The sequence below is a fragment of the Prosopis cineraria genome, unplaced genomic scaffold (assembly GCF_029017545.1).
Source record: "Prosopis cineraria cultivar Desert tree isolate PC_DT_omini unplaced genomic scaffold, ASM2901754v1 PC2, whole genome shotgun sequence".
NCBI lineage: Eukaryota > Viridiplantae > Streptophyta > Magnoliopsida > Fabales > Fabaceae > Prosopis > Prosopis cineraria.
In genome coordinates this window covers 5335216-5354988 of record NW_026555333.1, presented here as the reverse complement: position 1 = coordinate 5354988, position 19773 = coordinate 5335216, and the positions used below count along the sequence as shown (strand labels likewise).

The 19773-nt window shown below is 29.7% G+C and overlaps 1 protein-coding gene across 1 annotated transcript; it reads right to left on the bottom strand.

Moving 5' to 3' along the window:
• Nucleotides 1-468: 468 nt before the first annotated feature.
• Nucleotides 469-2156, bottom strand: LOC129303605 (transcription factor bHLH93-like). Its single transcript, XM_054943030.1, has 4 exons — nt 1428-2156; nt 1160-1318; nt 889-1056; nt 469-779 (listed from the first exon to the last, which is right to left on the bottom strand). Exons 1-4 carry the CDS (start codon nt 2037-2039, stop codon nt 693-695), a joined length of 1026 nt encoding a protein of 341 aa, XP_054799005.1. The 5' UTR covers nt 2040-2156; the 3' UTR covers nt 469-692.
• Between the last annotated feature and the right edge of the window lie 17617 nt (nt 2157-19773).

Genomic DNA, 19773 nt, shown 5'->3' with positions numbered 1-19773 from the left:
TTTAAGATTTTTGACATCTGATTAAATTAAATCTGGTGTTAAAATTTTTTTTACAACAGTTAAACTGATGTTGAAAGTTTTATATTAATTTTAAATATTATAAAAATAGCTTCTATTTTTAATGGCGGATGAGTTTTAATTGATATTTAAAGTCTTTTGTAAAAGATAAATTTTGCATCAGTGATATATGCAAGATATCATTGCCCGCCCCTTCATATACACAGCCTTTTGTCTACGAATTAAATCTCATAGCGTCAGACTTACGGAATATATATTCATGGGCAATTTTCTATCATTCATAAATTTCATCATCACATCCTCATGAACAGATAGAATTCAGTCACCCACGCAGCTTTTCAGTTTCCCTCCACATTATTAGATTGAAATACGTGCTTGGGGCAATCATTGGCATAGCAGTCCTTCTCACCACAGCCATTCGACCAAACATACGTATATGAGAGAGATGACTAATTAAAGCCAATGAAAACAGAAGGCATTTGTTGCTTCTATTCTGATGAAGAAACGATATCGACTACTTTCATGGATTCAGGAGAAAAGAATTTAGCTACATCTTTTACTTATAACCCTCTTTGGAATCAAATAATCATAAAGAACCCTTCTCCTACAGAAAACAAAAGTGCAGTAGTTGCTGTCTTTCCTTTCTTCACATTTCAATATTTTATTCTCACAAGTCACAAGCATCTCCCTCCGTATCCTGCGCTTCTAAATAACGCTTGCTTTATGTCTCCTGAACCAATTATTGTCCTCTGCTCCAATTCCTGTATTTCGTATATAGCAAATAAGATTATTATAATATAAATGTTATTGAGATGCTAAAGCAAGTTAAAAATAACATACATAAATGAATAAACCAAAGTAATAATGTACCTCTGAGCAAGAAGCCTGCATCGTAAAATCGTTGAAGCAGCTGATAACGCATTGCTGAATATCAAGCCCCAAAGCTTCCAGGGTGTTCACTGTAGATAGCAACAAGCCTGGCTTCCCTGCACAGCATATATCAACCCTCGTGTCCGCATTCCTTCTCTCCACATCAAACTGTGATGAATGAAATAATAAATAAGTTGGGATCTTTCATTAATGCAGATTTTAATTACGTCAAAGGATGTTGGTAGGTAATACTAGAAGAAAAAGTCCATACCTTCGGTGAATTTCTCACTATGATTTCATTTGGTTTCGCATCTTTCAAAACACCCACCACATTTGAATCCAAGTCTGTTTCTTGCTGCAAATTTTTAATCTTGTCCAGAAGTTCTTTCATGTAGTCTATCGTGTCTCCAAGTATAGATGTCCTATCCATCTGTAAAGATCAAGGAGCAAAAGCATGAATTAGCTCTGCAAAACGACAACAGTGGGATAATGCATTTGATGAAAATTTTGAGCATCGACTAATTGACTGACCGCCTTACCTTGCTAATCTTTGGGACAATAGATCTTAGCATGGAGAGACGATCATTTAGCCTCTTTCTTCGTCGTCTCTCGGCCATTAGATTCTTGGAGGGCTGTCCTAGAAGTTTCTTGGGTCGATTCTTTCTTTCCAAAGTACAAGTGCCCGTGTCAAAGACAGGCATTTCGACAGGGGAAGGGCTGATCGGCTCCATCTTACATGTCGTTTTGAGGTCCAAGCTCTGAAGCTCTTCTCCAAACAAGCCCTCCTCTTCCATCATGGATGACAAAGGGTTATGCTCTTCTTGAACCAGAAAAGGAGGGGTACTAAGTGAAGAATTGGTATCAAGAGTGGTGTAGGGTGATGAACCTATAATCTGGGGAGTCGAGAACTCATCAAGTAATGAGTTGTAGATTTCGTTGAAGCTACTGTAGTAATTGTAACTTTGAGGCACCTGTTGATCAGAGAAAGAATTTGGGAGAAGAGCAAGAGAGTTTGGATCAAAACAGTCCAAACTATTATGAGCATCAGGCAAGAAGAGTTGGTTTTCTTCATTTGGACTTGGAATCGTCTCCCATGCTTCTCTTCTTAGAGCCAGTAACTCCTCCAAGAAATCATGTTCAAACACCTCCATTTCTCCTCTTCTCCTTTTCCTTCTACTTCCTCTCTCTCTCTCTCTCTCTCTCTCTCTCTCTCTCTCTCTCTCTCTCGTCCTGTGTTTCTCTGGCTATCGAAATTAAATTGCCTTTTTTTTTTTTTAAAGCAAGGGAACAATTTGAGAACACGCAGGACCAAGCTGGAGAATTTATAGTGGCTCAGGGTAGCGTTTCTGCCAAATTGATGAATATTGTATGCATTGTATATTACGTATTATTTTGTTTCCATTAGCACCTATTGCCTAAGTCTGCAATGGAATCAGCTGCCTTTTTTAATCCCCCCTCTCTCTCTCTCGAGGAGGGATGATTTGATTTAGGTCTTTTTCACCGAAATCTGAGCGACCATCAACAAACTAATTGAATATTTAATTGACAGACTCAAAGACAACATTGACCCTCACATATGTATGGAGCCAAAAACGATGGAGTTAACTCTCATTAACCTTGACAGGTTCTTTGTATGTTAAAAGCTCTCAAACACATAAATAGTCAGGAAAGGAAGAAATTTTCTGAGTTGGGTCCCACGCTTGATTGCCTCCAAACTTTGGCTGAGCTCACAAATTCAAATGAGTTGGTGGTCTATTTTTGTTCTTTCTGCACTTCTGCCTCTCCTATCCATAATACTTTATATACAACTTGTCCATGCTATCCATATATATAAGAAAGAAAAAAATCTAGACAGATCTATTTGCATATCCTCCATATTTTAGTCTTCAAATAACTTCCATTCTCAACCCATCACACCTAGCTATAATAAGAAGATTATATATACATACTAATACCTACTCCCTCTGTTAAAAAATATAAAACATTTTTAATCGAATCTCACCCTTCAATAAAGTAGTTACTTACTTTTCAACTAACCCTCTCTTTTTATATTTACCCTTATTAAACATCCTATAATAAATATAAAGTCATTATCAATAGGAGTACTTTCGAAAAAAGGCAATAATTATACCTCAAAAGACTAAAAATGTCTTATATTTTTTAATATCTAACTCCTCAAAAAATGTCTTATATTTTTGAACGAAGGGAGTATAAATTAAAGAAATACACAAACATCAGCTTATCCAAAAAAATGTAAAGTATTTTTAATTAAATCTTACCCTCTAATAAAATTGTTGATTATTTTCAAACTAATAATATCTTTTTTTATTCACCCTTATTTAATAGGATATTTTATTTTAAAATAAATATATTTATTATGGGTACTTTTGAAAAAAAATTTTAATTATACTTTGAAATATAAAAATACCTTACAATTAATGTGAAAAGTTTTTAATAATTAAAATATAAATAAAAGAGAATAACTCATAAAATTGTGCCAAAAAAGTTTTAATTTAGGATAAAGTATCATTTCACTATTTTTACTCATTTGTTATCTCTCCGTTTTCGGATATCATTCCCCATTCAACAATATATATATATATATATATATATATATATAAATGTATAGTGTTTTGGCTTATGTATGTGGATTTTTCCATGTAACGAATAAGCAAACAGTATTGCAAGTCAATTCTGTAGATTTGTCTTTTGGCTCTTGTGTGTTGTGAAACCAATAGGATGGACAAGTTGTCTTGTTGTAGGGGCTCTCTGGTTTTTCCGTGTCTCATCAGCTTTAGTCGTTACCACAAAGTAGATGACAAGAAACACTGATTATCGTTGTTGTTGTTATTATAGCCGCTGTAATGGTAGCGGTTTTTCTTGGTTGTTAGGGTTTCAGTTTTCTAAGACCAACTACCACTTCAAGACATAGACCTTCGTATACTTACAAGTAAGGATCGTGTACTTGTTTGACTCCTCAGCGCCAACTGCCTAATTACGTTCTTCGACATCTTTGGCGCACTGTCTCTTAATTTGCACGTAAATGTGGACTACTCACAGAACCATTTCCTATTCACAAAAATAAAACACAAGTGATTTCATGATACATATACAGCCAAGTTTATTGTCCCATACTCCCTGATTTATTTGTATATGAAAGTTTATCCGACTACTAATTAATGGAAATTTTCTTATAATGGGACTATGGTTGTAGCCTTGTTATTGGATCAGAGGATTACAATGTTGTCTAGAATTACATTCTGGGGTTTCTCGGTGAAGAAAACGATTTTAATTAAGGTTCTGATAAAAATGCCATTCAAAGGAAAAGATCAAACCCAAATTCTATTCGTTTCCGGGGATAATTTCAACCTATGAGGAATCTGAGCCGCGTGCTATGGATCGGTAGGCTTCCCTTAACAAAAATTCATTTCTATATGTAATTAATATAATGCCAACCAATGTCCGTATTATACTACAACCAAAAAATAAAATAAGGGGGGTTTTTTCTTTTTTCCCTTTCGTTTTTCATATTTTCAAATCATGATCATCTTTTGAGAATCTATCCCACATGCTGTCTACGACTCCTTTTCATAGCTTATCCCAACCGTACTGGTGTGTAAAAATGGGCACTTTGCTTACGAATATCACGTACGTGGGGTTGAGTCTATGTACGTACTCATCTAGCTGACATGTGAAAATGGCTTCATAAATTCCGGACGTAAAAAAATGTTTAGGTAGAATGTGAGCAGACAGGAATCAAACTAGCTATATATAATACATATAACTGCATTTTTGTTCAGCGTAGTAAACATAGAGTAAAAGAATATCATCCCGATAGTTGTGCATCGTCTATAAACAGTAAAAGAGCACCCCTACCTCAAAACGTTCCACTGCCTATTTAAATAATGAATATCGTACAAGCAAACGAGCCCTTAAGTGTCCAATATGAGTTATTGTTGTTTGTTTACGGATAAAATATGAGGCCAGGCAAGAAATGAAAAACAAGGGAAGCCGTGCAAATAATTAATCATATACTCCCTTTAATTTTATTTCTAAGTCACATTTTAAAAGGTTCACTTAATTTTATATATAACTCACGGTATTACTTTTTGGATAATAATTTAAAAGTATTTTTTAAATTACCTTTTATGAAAAAGAAAAGGTAATATGACATCACTTTTTAAATTTATTATATAAGAACATATCTAAAATTTTACATACTTTTATTCTTTTTACTCTTTTATATTGATATTAATGAGATTGGTAAGAATTATTTCTAAAAAAAATTGGAGAAATGGATCATAACATACAAGGATATTACACAAAAAGTTGGAAAAGACTACGACGTAATTAGATACGAACTTGTTTTTCTAGAATTTCAACGCTTAATGTATAGGAAAAATGACAATAAAATTTTTTTAAATTATATAAATGATAATTTAATTTTTAAAATATCATAATATCAATGAAGTCTTTAGAGATCTCTTTGTCAATAAACTTTTTAGGAAAAAGATAATTTCACTCTTACTAACAATAACAAGATTCAATCACAATTTTTATTTAGGAAATAACAATTTTTATTTTGTAAATTATAAAAATTAAATAAAAAATCATAACTTGTCAATTGTAATTTCTCTTATTGAAAAATAATTTTCAATTATAATTTTTTTAAGGAATAATAATTTTTGTTCTATGAATCATAAGAATTAAATAAAAAATTATAATTTATCAAGTATAATTTCTATTATTAAAAAATAAGTTCTCAAATTAAAAAACTCTATTCACAGTTTTTATTTAAAAAATTATAACTTTTTTTAAAGAATCACAAGAATTAAACAAGAAATCATCATTTTTCAATAAAGGTAAAACGGCTTTTTTCCTAAAAAAGTTATTGACAAAAAAAATATCTAAGAATTTTATTGATATTATGACATTTTGAATGATTAAATTATTATTTACATAATTAAAAGAGATTTATTATAGTTTTTCCTAATATATAAGAGAATTCATTATTTAAAAAAAAAAAAAAAACCGAAAGTGGGAAGTTGCCTCGGTTTCCCATGAGTCACGAGTTGCAACTTTTCTTAGTTTGAAACTTCTGTAAATAATGGTTACTGCGTCTCGTCTAATTCATATTAGCTCGTAGCTTCCTGCGAATTTTCCTCAGCAGCCAGCGACATTATTTGCTGTGAATGATAAAAATGGAAAAGTTAATTAGAGCTGTTACACTTGATTTCAATTTTCAAAAATAAAAAAAAATCATTTGAACAAATATTTTGAATTTAGCTGTTTTAAAAAATGTTCTCGTTTTTTATTTAAAAAATATAAACATCTTAAAACTGTTTTTATTTTATTTTTATTTTTAAAATAAATTATGTTTAATTATTGAAAACTATTGTCACCTTAACCAATCATTATAATAACCCACCACCACCGTTGACCATTTAACTGCCAATGCCAATAACCATCACTGTCATTCAATTTTTAATTTTAAAATTGTTTTTGAATTAAATCAAAACAAACATTCTATTTTTATTTTGTTTTCAAAATAATTTTAAAACTATATTGCAAAATATTTTTTAAAAATAAAAATAATTCAAACCAATCACACCAGATTAAATCAAACTAAACTGACATGAGCCAATCAAAATTAATTATAAATAAAGTTTGGTTTTATTCTTTTGGCAAAGCTAATTAGTTCGATTTGGCTCAAGATTCAATTATATATATTTTTATAATTTTGCCAAAGCTTTTTCCCTTTTTAAAATTTAGTTATTTGTGATCACAACTAGTTAAATGTTATTTATAATTGATTTAGTTAATTTTTAAATTTTATAATCAACTGTTCTAAAGATAATACATTGATTTTTAATTGTTTAATATCTTAATGAATTGTTAAAAAAATATTCTTTTATGCTCAAGAAATTTTTTATTGCAAATAATAATTAATAGCTAAAGATTATAAGTGAACATGAATATATATTGGTGATTATAAACAATATCTCATTAAAAAAATTTAAACTTGATTCAAACCTAAACCAAACTGTTCAAAAACCAAACTAAATAGATTAGGAAAAAAACGAATAGGTCTCAAAGCCAAACTGAAACAAATCTGCAAACACCCTTATTTCATAGCATTCATTCTCTATTCATCTTAATTACTTTATTAGGTGCATGATGTATATACACTGTAATGGACTTGATAACAAAAATTAAAATTCATATTTTTTATTATAATTCTTTAATAATTTTGAAATTTTTTTTATCCTTATCATTTGAAATGTTAGTTACTTCAAATCTCTTATTCTCTTCACATTTTCACTATTTATGCCTATATAATTCTAGTGTTTTTTCTCATTTTTTGGTCTCATCTCTCGTTGATTATATTACAAGCTAAAGTTAAATTTATTGCTTTTAATTTTTCTTTTTCATTTTCAAATTTAAGCGATCATCCTTTTTTTATTTAAAATTTTTTGAACTATCTAAATAAAAAAATTTAAAATATATAAATTTTAAATGTGAAATTTTAAATTTAAAATTAAAATTTACAAATACAAACCTTACCCTAAAGTTTTTTAGAAACTCAAATGACAGTGAAAGGGGACTGTTGAATAAATTTATTACTGTTTTATTCTCCCCGGGAAAAACTAAAACGACATTAGTCTGAAGTAAAACGCCTGTGCATGCGAAAAAGTACAACGGACAAAACTACAAGATTATGTCAGCAACTAAGCTTCTGTATTATATAACTGATTCCTAATAACAACTTCAGCGAACAAATAGATTAATTCTTATAGACGCGGACAAGTTAAACACACACATAATAACAAATAATAATAATAATAACAGCCTTATTCAACAAATTATAATTGCCAGTTTGGATGGGTTGTTTGTTTTGTTTCACAGGAATAACGCAGAACTGGCATCGAGAGAGATTGCATGGTGGTGTGTCTCCACGTGCGTGTTTTCAGGAATCTCCTTATAAATTGCTGCGAGAAATTCTCCTTTGTCACGTTAATTATGGCCTCCTAGTTAAACACCGAAAGAGTCCATGTCAAATTTTCTTTCTTTGTTTTTTTGTTTTTTTAACTAATGAGCCGACAACAAGTACGATCCATCACTCAAACCCACAACCATTACAGCTTCATTGCTTTCCTCTCTCATCTGCGTCTTTGTCCCTGAATCAAATCACCCTGCAAAAAGCAGGCTTTCTGATATTATTATTTTATTTATTTATATATAACCAAAATGCCTAATGCTCACACATGCCCACACTATGCGCTCTCTCTCTCTCTCTCTCCCCCTCATTGCTGACGCATCCCCTCGTTCCCTCAAGAAGCCGCACACAGAAAACAATCGATCAGCGAAATACTGGTTCCCCTTGTTTTCCTTCTGCCTTCATTAATTCTTCCGAGTATAAATTGTTTTAAAATATCCAATCGATTAAAAAAATGCATAGTTAACAACACCAAACATGTTTTTAATTTCCTACTGTTTTGATACATATAATCACAACATTTAATATTACCGTGTCGCGTATTCGCGTGTGCATGTATGTACGTACACACATACGCACAATTAAATAAAGATATGAAATGAAGTATACACTTCAATTTTGAATTGCTTGAAAGGCGAAACAAATTATAGTGCAGGTACATTGATCAAGGAGAAAAAGTTGGAAGGGTTGACGGAAGCACAAGTGAAAAGGAGTGATAAGAAAAAGAGAGAAGACAAGGGGGAAGACCCGAAGCGACCACGAGGAGCACAGTGAGAAAACTGTTGTTGACGTGGCTGAAAATGATCCACAAGTGTAATTTAAAAAATAGAGAAAACCGCGGCAGTTTTATTCTATGCTTCGTGCTGGACACAAAGGTGGTATTGTCGAAACCACTTTCAGTGGTTCTATTCCCATGCCGCCTTTCATAGCCCACAATATCTAAAATCCGCCCTTTCTTACTCTTTTTGTCTCCTACCTCTGGCCTTCTCATCCCTTCTCTCCCTTCCTACTGTCTTGTCACTCGGTAAAAGTAAATAAAACAAGTCAATCGTGTAAATAAAAGGAGGGGGGGAAAAAATAAGTTCATCATACACGTACATGGATCCTCCTCATCATTTGAAGAAGTTATTGCAATATTTATTTACATGGGATCATGGATAAAATTAAATTAATAATAACTAATTAATATAATAAAATAGAAAAGCTTATAAATTTGAGATTTGAGTTTTTAAATTTAAATGTAATGTATTCTATGGCTAGTTGTCCATTTATTTGGGCTTAAATCGAAATGAGGGATTTCATATCAGATAAAATTACAGTTAATAACAAAAATATAAATTCCTGACCCGCACGCACAAAGTGCAATTCATCATCTATAAATAAACTCCCGCAACTATGTGAGTCTCTGTTATGGCAATATCCAAGACGGAGCTTTATTAGTCGTTGCCATTTTTTGGGTCAAAATTTAGTTATTGCCATTTATTCGAGACCTGCCGCGTGTTATTATTATATAACATTAGAAAGAGATTGTATAAATCTTATATTGAGAATCCAGAGTAATTGTTAGCTTTACGAGAGACATTAATTGCAAAAGAGAGTAAATGGGAAGATCGTTAGACTCGGTCATCAGTAACATTAAGCCATTAAAAGAATTAAAGAAACTTGTTTTTTGCAATTCCATGGTTGTGGTAAGAGCCAGACTAAACGTTTTGTCGTTTAGGCAATTGTGGTTTTCTGATACAGGTTTTTCTATAAAAAAATTTTTGCGGTCTATAGAAGAGCAATCAGCCAATCACCATCAACGGGGGCAAAGTGGCAAACTAACTAATGTTGACAGATCGATGCATTGCACCATGCATGGTTTCTGGCTTTTTCATCACTTTTATTGATAGCGAATTTCACAGATGAGGTGGGGGCAAGCAATAATGGAGCAAGTTTGTAAGAGTGATTAAATTAATAATGAATACATATATACTAATTACTTTTTTAATTTTATCGAGAAAATTTTTAGCTGACAGTAGTTTATTACACATGCTCATGTTAATTACTTTACAGTTCGTGGACGGAAATTTCAATTAAGAACCCTCGCAATTGATATTTACTCCCTCTGTCTCTATATATAAAGTATCTTTTAAAAGTTTATTTTATTTTTAAATATAAGAGATGATAATGATATTTTAAATAATTAGACAATTTTATCATTGTCTTAAAAAATAAAATAGATCATTAATTGTATGTTTTCTCTACCACCATCATGATACTTCCTCCGTTCTTATATATAAAGTGTTTTTAATTGAATCTTACACACCAATAAAAATTTATTATTTAGTTGAACTCATGTAAAAACACAATAATTTTTCAGTTTTATCTCTAATAATATCATAATTAATATCATGATGGTGGTAGAGAAAACATATAATTAAAGATCTATTTTATTTTCCAAGATAATGATAAAATTATCTAATTATTTAAAAATATTATTGTCATCCCTTATATTTAAGAATAAAATAAGCTTCTAAAAAATACCTCATATATAAGGATGAATGAAGTATAAATTATGATATTATTAGAAATAAAACTAAAAAATCATTGTATTTTTATGCAAGTTCAACTAAATAGTAAATATTTATTGGTATGTGAGATTTGGTTAAAAACACCTAATATATAGGGACGGAGGGAGTATATCAAATAACTTAATAAAATATTTACATGAAATCAAATTCTGGTAACTTGAAAATGATAAGTAATCATTGCAGTCAATTTAACATATATAATCCCACGTGAATTCCCAGCTTGTTATTCATCAGATATTAAAGATGCATATATTTTCGGCCAAAAAAAAATAGAACAGGCATATATGTGTTGGAGTTTCGTTAATATATGGGTCCTCAATCCTGACTTGATCCGTTTAGAAGCGTCCGTGCAATTCAATTAGATTCAGTGGTTGCCACTTGATGACATGAAATGGTCAAAGCTAAGGATGTGGAAATAATTTTCGTCTTCTTCTTCTTCTTATAATTCTTTTAGAAATTTAACTAGCTAGGCGAGGCACCGGATTGCCAACGAAGCATGCAGGATATACATTTACTACATTGCAGCACTGGGATGAAATTAATCAAATTATAATGTGATTATTGTTATTACTTTTTTTAATAAGTACCGTAATAGAGAGATGAGCAGCTAATAAACAAAACTTGATTACTTGTCATGTAATTTAAAATTAATTCCTGCAATAAAACATGTCATACCCAAACAAAATTATTTGGGCCCACAATGACAACAATAGGTTTGCCATAATAGTTGCCCTATTATTTGTATAAAACGTCAACGGGTGCTCTTCTCTCAGAGACATTGTCAAGTATTGAATAATAATAATAATAATAATAATAATAATAATAATAATAATAATAATATCTCACCGAAAAATTGATAATAATGATATAATGATCACAGATATAATTATATATACGTAATATAACCTTGATATATTATGTTTGCTGTATAAATTTTATTACTATTATAATATCATTGACGTAACAAATTTACTTCCCTTTCCATGAAATCCTTGAAACCCTGCACAGTCTAGAATTGGGATGTTTCTAGGTCTTCAGAAGAATATAATTACTTAGGAACCGATCGAGGAAGATCACCTGGAAAAAGAGAAAGAGAACAAACAAGAGTAGATGTCATTGTATATATTTTAATTCAGAATTTTAAAGTATGAACTTATGAATCCCTACACTTATTGTATGTCACTTATTAAACACGATTTTACTCAATGTGAGATTTCTCATATTTATTTAAATTGTTCACTTGCACTTTGAACTTTTAACAATTACCGAGTGATACCATTTAATAGCTGAGGCAAATGATAACATCTTCTGGGAAAAAAAATATGTATCCACCCAAAAAGATGACTCGAGGAAAATGATATGTACAGTGATAGGCACACAATCGTATACGATCGGCGTAATGTACTATGAGTATTTTGGATGTTGGTGTTGGATCCCCTATTTCATATCCTTTAAATTGTATATTTACTTAGATAATATCAGTGACTCTATTTTATAGATTTCGGAAATAATATTTTGGAATGATTTAAATTCCAATCACATACATAGACATGCGCGCGCGCGCGACTCCTTCATTGTCGATGATTATTTACGGACAGTCTGATCTATTTAATAATTAATTCAATTCCATAAATAATTTTGCACGCCAAACTTTTATAAACTCGTATGGTCGGTGACTCGTAAAGTGAACGTTTTCTCTCATTTTAATTACCTGATGATCAAAATGAATTATTTTGCTTTTGGTACGGTAATTGCGTGCTTATATTTACAATTAACTAGCTAGTTGAGTGTGTGGGAATCAAGTCATCGATCCGTCCCCATATTTTAGGCCTCCAATTGGGAGCTCCTCTGGTCGAACTAGTTTACAACACGACGGTGCATATTTTATGGCTCACACATCATCGGAATATCTCTCACTCTCCCACCTTCAGCAACAGAGAACATTTTGTAGTCTTCTGAACCACTTGGGAATACAAAAATACAAGTTTACCAGTCTTCTATGGCATTATTCTCGCTAATGAATCGATCAACATCAATGGCTAACTCGAGTTTCCGTTGTACCTACTGGTTTCTTTCGAGATTTGTCGATCATTGACCGATTGATTCTTGTGAGTTGTGATCTTTTTCATGGGATGAACGACTCAGTCGAACGGCTCTTTGTAGGGTGGTCATACAACAATGTAATCTAACATTTGTCGTTCTCGGAGATCAGAAATAAATGACTTTTAAGAAAAATTTGAAGTATTTAGTATATTAGATATCGTCTCACCCACCTTCATCATTCAAAGCCACTTACTTTAATTTTCCCCACTTTAAACAGAAAAATTATTGAATGATAATATACATGTGGCATGTAGAGAGAGGAGTGATAAGATGACGATTCAAGTTTTCTCTCCTCCCTTTTTATTTTGTTTAAGTGTTTGTTTTATATGATTACAATATACTCCATCCGTTAAAAAATTTTAAGGTATTTTTTTAGGAATTAGATATTAAAAAATGTAAAATATTTTTAATCTTTTCAGGTGTAATCATTGTCTTTTTTTCAAAAAGGCTCTTATTGATGAATAATTAATATTTATTGTAGGATGTTTAATAAGGGTAAATATGAAAAGATAAAGTTAGTTAAAAAATAGGCAACTACTTTATTGGGGAGTAAAATTTAGTTAAAAATATCTTATATTTTTTAATGAAGGGAGTACATATCTTCATATATGTGTGTGCACGCACATAAATTTGTATATACGTGATTAAGAATAATAATTTGGGAGAATATCAAAAGCATCCTAGAAACAACCTATAATTTCTTTTTTAAAAAGAGTTGTAATGAGTAAACAATAATAATTAATAAGTAAAGTTCTCATTTTAATTAGCATCTGATATGTTCAGATCTTTATTAGATACTAAATCTTTTTAGGGGTCATTCATTGATATTCTCTCTTATAATCTTTGTATTTTTCCCAAAAGCCTTACCTCCAAGGAAAAAATTTAGTCATAATTAGTGAGGTTCTTCCAAATATAAAAGTCCACTACGTTGGAGGGATCCAGTTTTGGGTACTCATCACAATGATGAGCACCCAAACGAAACTCATGTTGGAATTGAGTATATTCAAGCACATATATATATATCCACTATGTTAAAATATAAGCAACAACACGGGTTTTATGCATTACTGATTTTTTCTTAAAATTTTTTCTTTTATATAATCAGTCATTGTCCAATAATTCTTAATTTTGTCATTGGTAATAATGATATCGCAAAATGGGGACTCGAATTAATTTGAACGGGAGGTGATGATACCTTCAGATTTCTCAAAATATTATAAACGATGGAATAAAAATAACTTATATTCAAGTATTTTCAGACTTAATTGAGAGTATGTCTCAATGTAATTTTTTCTATCTGTAAGATCCACTTTAGTAAAGTTAGGTCTTTTCCGATCGATCCATTCATTCAACTGCTACCATTATTTGTTTAAGAAAAAAAAAAATTGATAATGAATATCGAAGAGGAAAAGCTAGAATCCAGCATGTCCGAACTTTTGGGGAATTACAACTGGCTCCGATGGCGTTATAAGAAAATAAAAGAATTCCAAGGATTTCTCTCAACCGGCCGATTCATTAATTTGTCTTTTCCGATAATAGAATAATACTCATATCTTCGTTCAAGCTAGCATTACAATTAAAAATAATTTTTAGTCAAATGTTGCGTTGGGCAATTGTAGAAAAACAAACCCAGAAAAACCAGTCAAGAATGATTTCGATGCATCAACGATGCAATTTCTGTAAGGTGAGCATTGCATAAAAACTTTTTAGATTAGCCAACTTATTTGCTTTTCGTGCGCTAACAAGTTTGTGGTGAATGTATAATCCTCGTTTGTGTAAATTGAAGCATGTTATCCTGGATAGCTATATTAATTAATATACTATGTAACTCGCTTTTCTTTTCACGTTGAGATGGTGCTTGATTAATGAGCACTGTAGATTAATTATTGCTAGTTAAAATGATTAGCTGTCTGGCGAGTTAACCATAAGCATTAACTTGTTTATTTATAGGCGGTTGATTATCCTTCTAATTTGCTTCAGAAAATATATAGTCCATTGACCAAAATATCGTATATAAATATTTAAGTAATGTTGGTAACCTAATTAAAGAGATATAAAAGGTATCAGGTTGTCTTCTTGTACAACTCATTTAGATTATAGAAAAATGAAGAAAGATTGTCGTCCAGCTTCAGGATTTTTAGACTTACAAGGAAAAAGACAAAACTTGATCAATACAAGTAGACTACGTGGCAAATGCAATCTTCACCAGAATCCACTTATAAGCCAGTCTCGTCGATTTTGTTGTTGAAGAGAGACTATTATAGTATTTTAGTTTCTGTTTGTGGAGAATGAGAGTTGTTATGCATAATTGAATGCATCATGCATGGATTCTTGATAATGGAAATGATCAGTAAGATTTTCATATACTTAGTTCTATTATATTTAATTCAGTGAGTCACGATGGCATATAACAATATTAAAATATACTTACGAAAATGGAGAATAAGTGTTCATTAATCAAACAACTTGTAAGAGCATTTTTCAAATTAACATGTGCATGTCAATGGAAATTAATTAAGGATATATATATATATATATAATGTATATATGTCTTTCCTTGTGGCCAAATAAAAGGGAAAAAGGGATCCGTCCACGTCTTCGCCTTTAGAAAGGCTTAACCAAAAATTTGCTCAAAAAAAAAAAAGAAAGAAAGGCTTAACCAAAAAGATGGCTATTCCATTGCCTGATATTTTATTCATGTTCATGTTCAAATAAAAAGTACAATGATAAACTATAACTAAGATTAAAGTTTAACATCTAGCGATAGAAAGAAACAAGATAACGCGTGCAAATAATCGTGCCAACTTTGGTCTGCTTGTAATTTCACATAGCATTGCCTCTGCTCTTCTAGCTGAGTCCGTAGATTTCCAATATATTTACTATTTAGAGATTATCGGTATCAACATCAATTAATATATTAATATAAAATAAAAAATATTATGAAATATATTATAATCAAGTTTTTAATAGAATGTTTTTTTTTTTCTTTAGATTCCATATAAAGCATTGATAACTTGCCTAATTAAAAATTTAAATTTTCAAAAACTTGCCCACAGAATTATGATGCAGTTAATTTCTTCATTAGAATTAAAGTGAGGGGGTGTAAAAAAAAATTAAATAAAACCTAGGAAGACACCACCGGTGCTGGAGCGCCTAGCCTTTTAGGGTCGTGCTTCTGGAATTCAAGAAGACAACACCAAGTCACGATGTTTCAGGCCCAGGAAATAAAAAAAAAAAAAAACGAAGACGGCGTTATTTTCAAGTGTCAAAGACAGCCATCGCTTTTCCCCTGTAACAAGCAAGAGCTTGTGATTAGTTGGCAACCATAGATGGACCAGGCCCTGCTCCAGTCCCTTCAAAGAGTGGAGCCATACAGATAGCAGAAAAAGCTACAGGCCTGTGTTTTAAAAATAGTTTTTTATTTTTCAAAATAAAAAAATAAAAAAAAATCTACTTAATAACATATTTTTAAAAAATATTTTAGAATATAAAAAATTAAAATATTATTTTAAAGAATAGAAAAATAAAAAAAACTTTTAAATATTCTGAGATTATTATTCTAGAGAATAGAGAGAATAAAAAACACCTTTTTTTATCATTTTTTTTATTTTTAAAACATGTTTTATAAAACACCAATTCTTATAATAATAAAATAAAAATAATTTTAAATAGCTGCTACATTTGTTCATCAATGCCTTTTTTTATCATAAAAACACCTTATTTTAAGGTGCACTTGTTTATTGTTGTGGTTAACCTTTCCTGTGTCACTGGAACTAGCCCCAGGTGACTTATGGTGTCATTTTAAATAGGTAAACTATATTAATTTTCAATTGAAGAATTTAGTTATCAACCAAATGTAAACATTTTATCCTGTTTCCTTTTCATTCTCTGAATTTATTTTTATATGAAATGCAATTCTTGTGATCTTCTTGTATTTTTTTTTTGGTGAAAAAAATCTTTTCATACTTTAAGCACGAAAAACACAATCATTAATTCTTATAATTTTATTAAATTTTATTTTTAGTTCTTATATTTTTTTAGTGTTTTTAGTTTCTATAATTTCAACAAAATTGGATGACATTTATTACTCAGGTCCTTATAATTTTAGTATTTTTAGTCTCTATCAAGACTGAAAACATTGAAAACAAACTGCAGGATTAAAAAAAAAATCAATAAAATTATATAAACCAATAGTTATGTTTTTCCTTTTAAATATAACAATTAAGTCAATTAAAGCAATATAAAATTTCAATATAGTGTATTTCGATTTTATAACTAAATGATTTTATTTATTTTTAAGAATATCCGACACGCATAAAAAAACCTGTCCTCGCTGACAAAAAACAAATAAAAAATGGTTTGGGAAAGATTGTAAAACGAGTGATATATCAAGTAGAATTATTTAATGCAGCGTCTATTCGTATAAACAAAACTCATGGTTAAATTGTCCTCAACTTTTGTTTGTGTTATGAAAATAGAAATTGAGAGAATAAAAAAAAAAGAGAAAATTATAATGAGATAATAGAAGAATGAGAGAATTGAGAGTTTTTTCATTTCAGTGTGTAGAATACAATCAAAGTGCCTTCTATTTATAGACATAAATATACTAATTAAATTAAATAAAATATATAAAATAATAATAAAGCAAAGATATAATGATAACGGAAGAATATTAAAGAATCTAAGATAATAAACATCCACGTAAATACATAATATCTTAATATTTTGAACACTCCTCTTTAAAATGTTTAAATATTGTGTCTCGTGAAACAATTGTTCCAAAACTTAGCAAAGGAAAAGGAACACACAATATCTTCATATTTATTGAAGCTACATTGTTAAAAACTTTATTAAAAAAATTCAATGGAACAAAATCTTGATCACGGAAAAAAAACACAACTTACTCTCTCTGATGACGATGTAACTTATTGTTCTTGAGTTTTATTTAGTTATTGTACCATGAACTTGTGTATTAATTTTTGAATATTATTGATGCTGATACCTTTGTGAGTTGATATTCTCTTGCTACTATACTATGTATGAATCATTGCCTTTAAAACGTTTTTCTCCGTATATATCTTTCGAATATAAACACATTTTTCACTTGTCATATAGTTTGTGGGATTGACATACATGTATTTTCATAGATAAATAACTCATTGAAGGTCAACTCATATGGCTCAAACTAGATACGTACAACACATTCATGATCAATTAATTTCAATCCTAAATAAGTTTAGTAAAGTAACCACATAATAATTTCTTAACATATCATGTCACATGCATAACTTCATTACAAACCAATTCGATATCATAAATTATGATATGAAGTCATTTATATATAATACTTTAGGACCATATTTCATTGTTTTCTTGGAGAAAGCTCGGTTCACATCTAGTCTACCTAGTATCTTGACATCTCTCTTTAACAATAAAATGCTCATGTAAAATCTTCAAAATATTCAATAAAGCTAGATCAATTAATTTTGATGCAAATCAATATGTATATAACCATATAAACAAGTGACAGAAAAAATCTCTCAAACAATTTTATAAGCTTTTGTTATGATTCTTTTTGGATTCTCAAGTAAATACCACAATATAAAAAGCAATATAAATAAGGCATCATTCATTAGATACATATCAAATTTTTATATTGCCGTACCAGTAACATATCTGCTTATAATTTCATCCACCATGAAATAGTATTTTGATACATATATTCGATCTTTATAAGACATTCTCATATTGATAGTCAAGCTTTTCATATGACAATTTATTTTTCTCTTTCGCATAAGTGCTCATGTATGATACATCACATTTTAGGTGCTTGAACTATAAGCTCACAGCTTTTATATCATGGACAAGCAAATGTAATTCTATTTGTATCGTATCTTTTTTTATAATTCTGCCAGTTTTTTATCTACATTCTATCAATATCCTCATTTCATTGTAATTCTTCATTCTCTTTTTATTGTAATATTTTATTGACTTGATGCATATAAGAACTGTAACATGCAAACTTTCATATTTTATAAAAAAATTATTTTTTTAATATTGGTCTAATCATCTCATTGGAGGCATCAATCAATTGTTTTAACAGATCATTATGACAAGTAAGTTTTCCATGATAAATGAATGAATGAATGAATATGGATATTTTCAGGATCTTCATTCGGCGTGGGCATATGACTTCAAAATTTATTTTAAGTATCGTTGATACATTTGGAATATATTTTATATTTTAGATCGATGACTTGGACACCTATAACAATAGATATTTTGAATGTAAACAACTTCATAGTTTATTTTGTATTTTATGTAATAATCTTGAGGATCCACATTATATCGTGTATGAATATCTACAAAATTCACCTTATTTTTTTTATGTGAATAACTTTAAAATTTACTCTAACATTATATGTAAAAAATTTCAAGACTACTTTATGTTATGGATAGATAACTTTTGAATCCACTCTATTCTAAAATTAATTCAGCATGCATGTAATTATTTGATTAATTGATGGAGGAATAAAATAATTGAACAAAAAAATTCAATAAATAAATAAATAATATATAAAATTATCAGAGTGCGTGGATGATAAAAATTTGCCCAATATTCAACTGAGCGTGCTTTATCTTTATTAAAATTATTCACTAGTATGAGTATTAATTTCTAATACAGTACTCCCTCTATCTCAAATTATAGGACACTTTTGAAGGAGTTTTTCTGTCCCAAAATATAAGGCACTTTGAGTAGATTAAGATTTTATTAAACGCACCAATTTTCATATTATGCTTTCTCTTTTTATAATTAATTTTTATCTTTACTCTTTTCAATATATTAAATAATAAATATTTTTAAAAATTTATATTTTTGTTTGAGAAAAATAAGGTTGTCAAATGTATTTAATGAAGTTTATTGATATATGAGATTTTATTTAAAAATATTTTATAATTTAAGATGAAGAGAGTAATTATAAAGGTATTCGCCTAACAATACCAAATGCTGAGCAATTATGTTGATAACATTGATTGAAAAAGGAGGAGAAAAAAGAGAAAATTATATGGAAAGAATGAAAGAATGAGAAAATTAAAAGCTTTCTTGTTTTAATACGTAGAATATAATCAATGTACCTTCTATTTATAAACACGAATATATAAATTAAATTAAATATAATATATAAAATAATAATAATTAAAAAATATTAA

Excerpts from the sequence above, each read along its gene's own strand:
- LOC129303605 (XM_054943030.1), bottom strand. The coding sequence starts at position 2,039 with ATGGAGGTGTTTGAACATGATTTCTTGGAGGAGTTACTGGCTCTAAGA. Across the intron at positions 1,319-1,427 it reads TTGTCCCAAAGATTAGCAAG|ATGGATAGGACATCTATACT; the intron begins GTAAGGCGGTCA and ends TGATCTTTACAG. Across the intron at positions 780-888 it reads TGCAGGCTTCTTGCTCAGAG|GAATTGGAGCAGAGGACAAT; the intron begins GTACATTATTAC and ends TACGAAATACAG.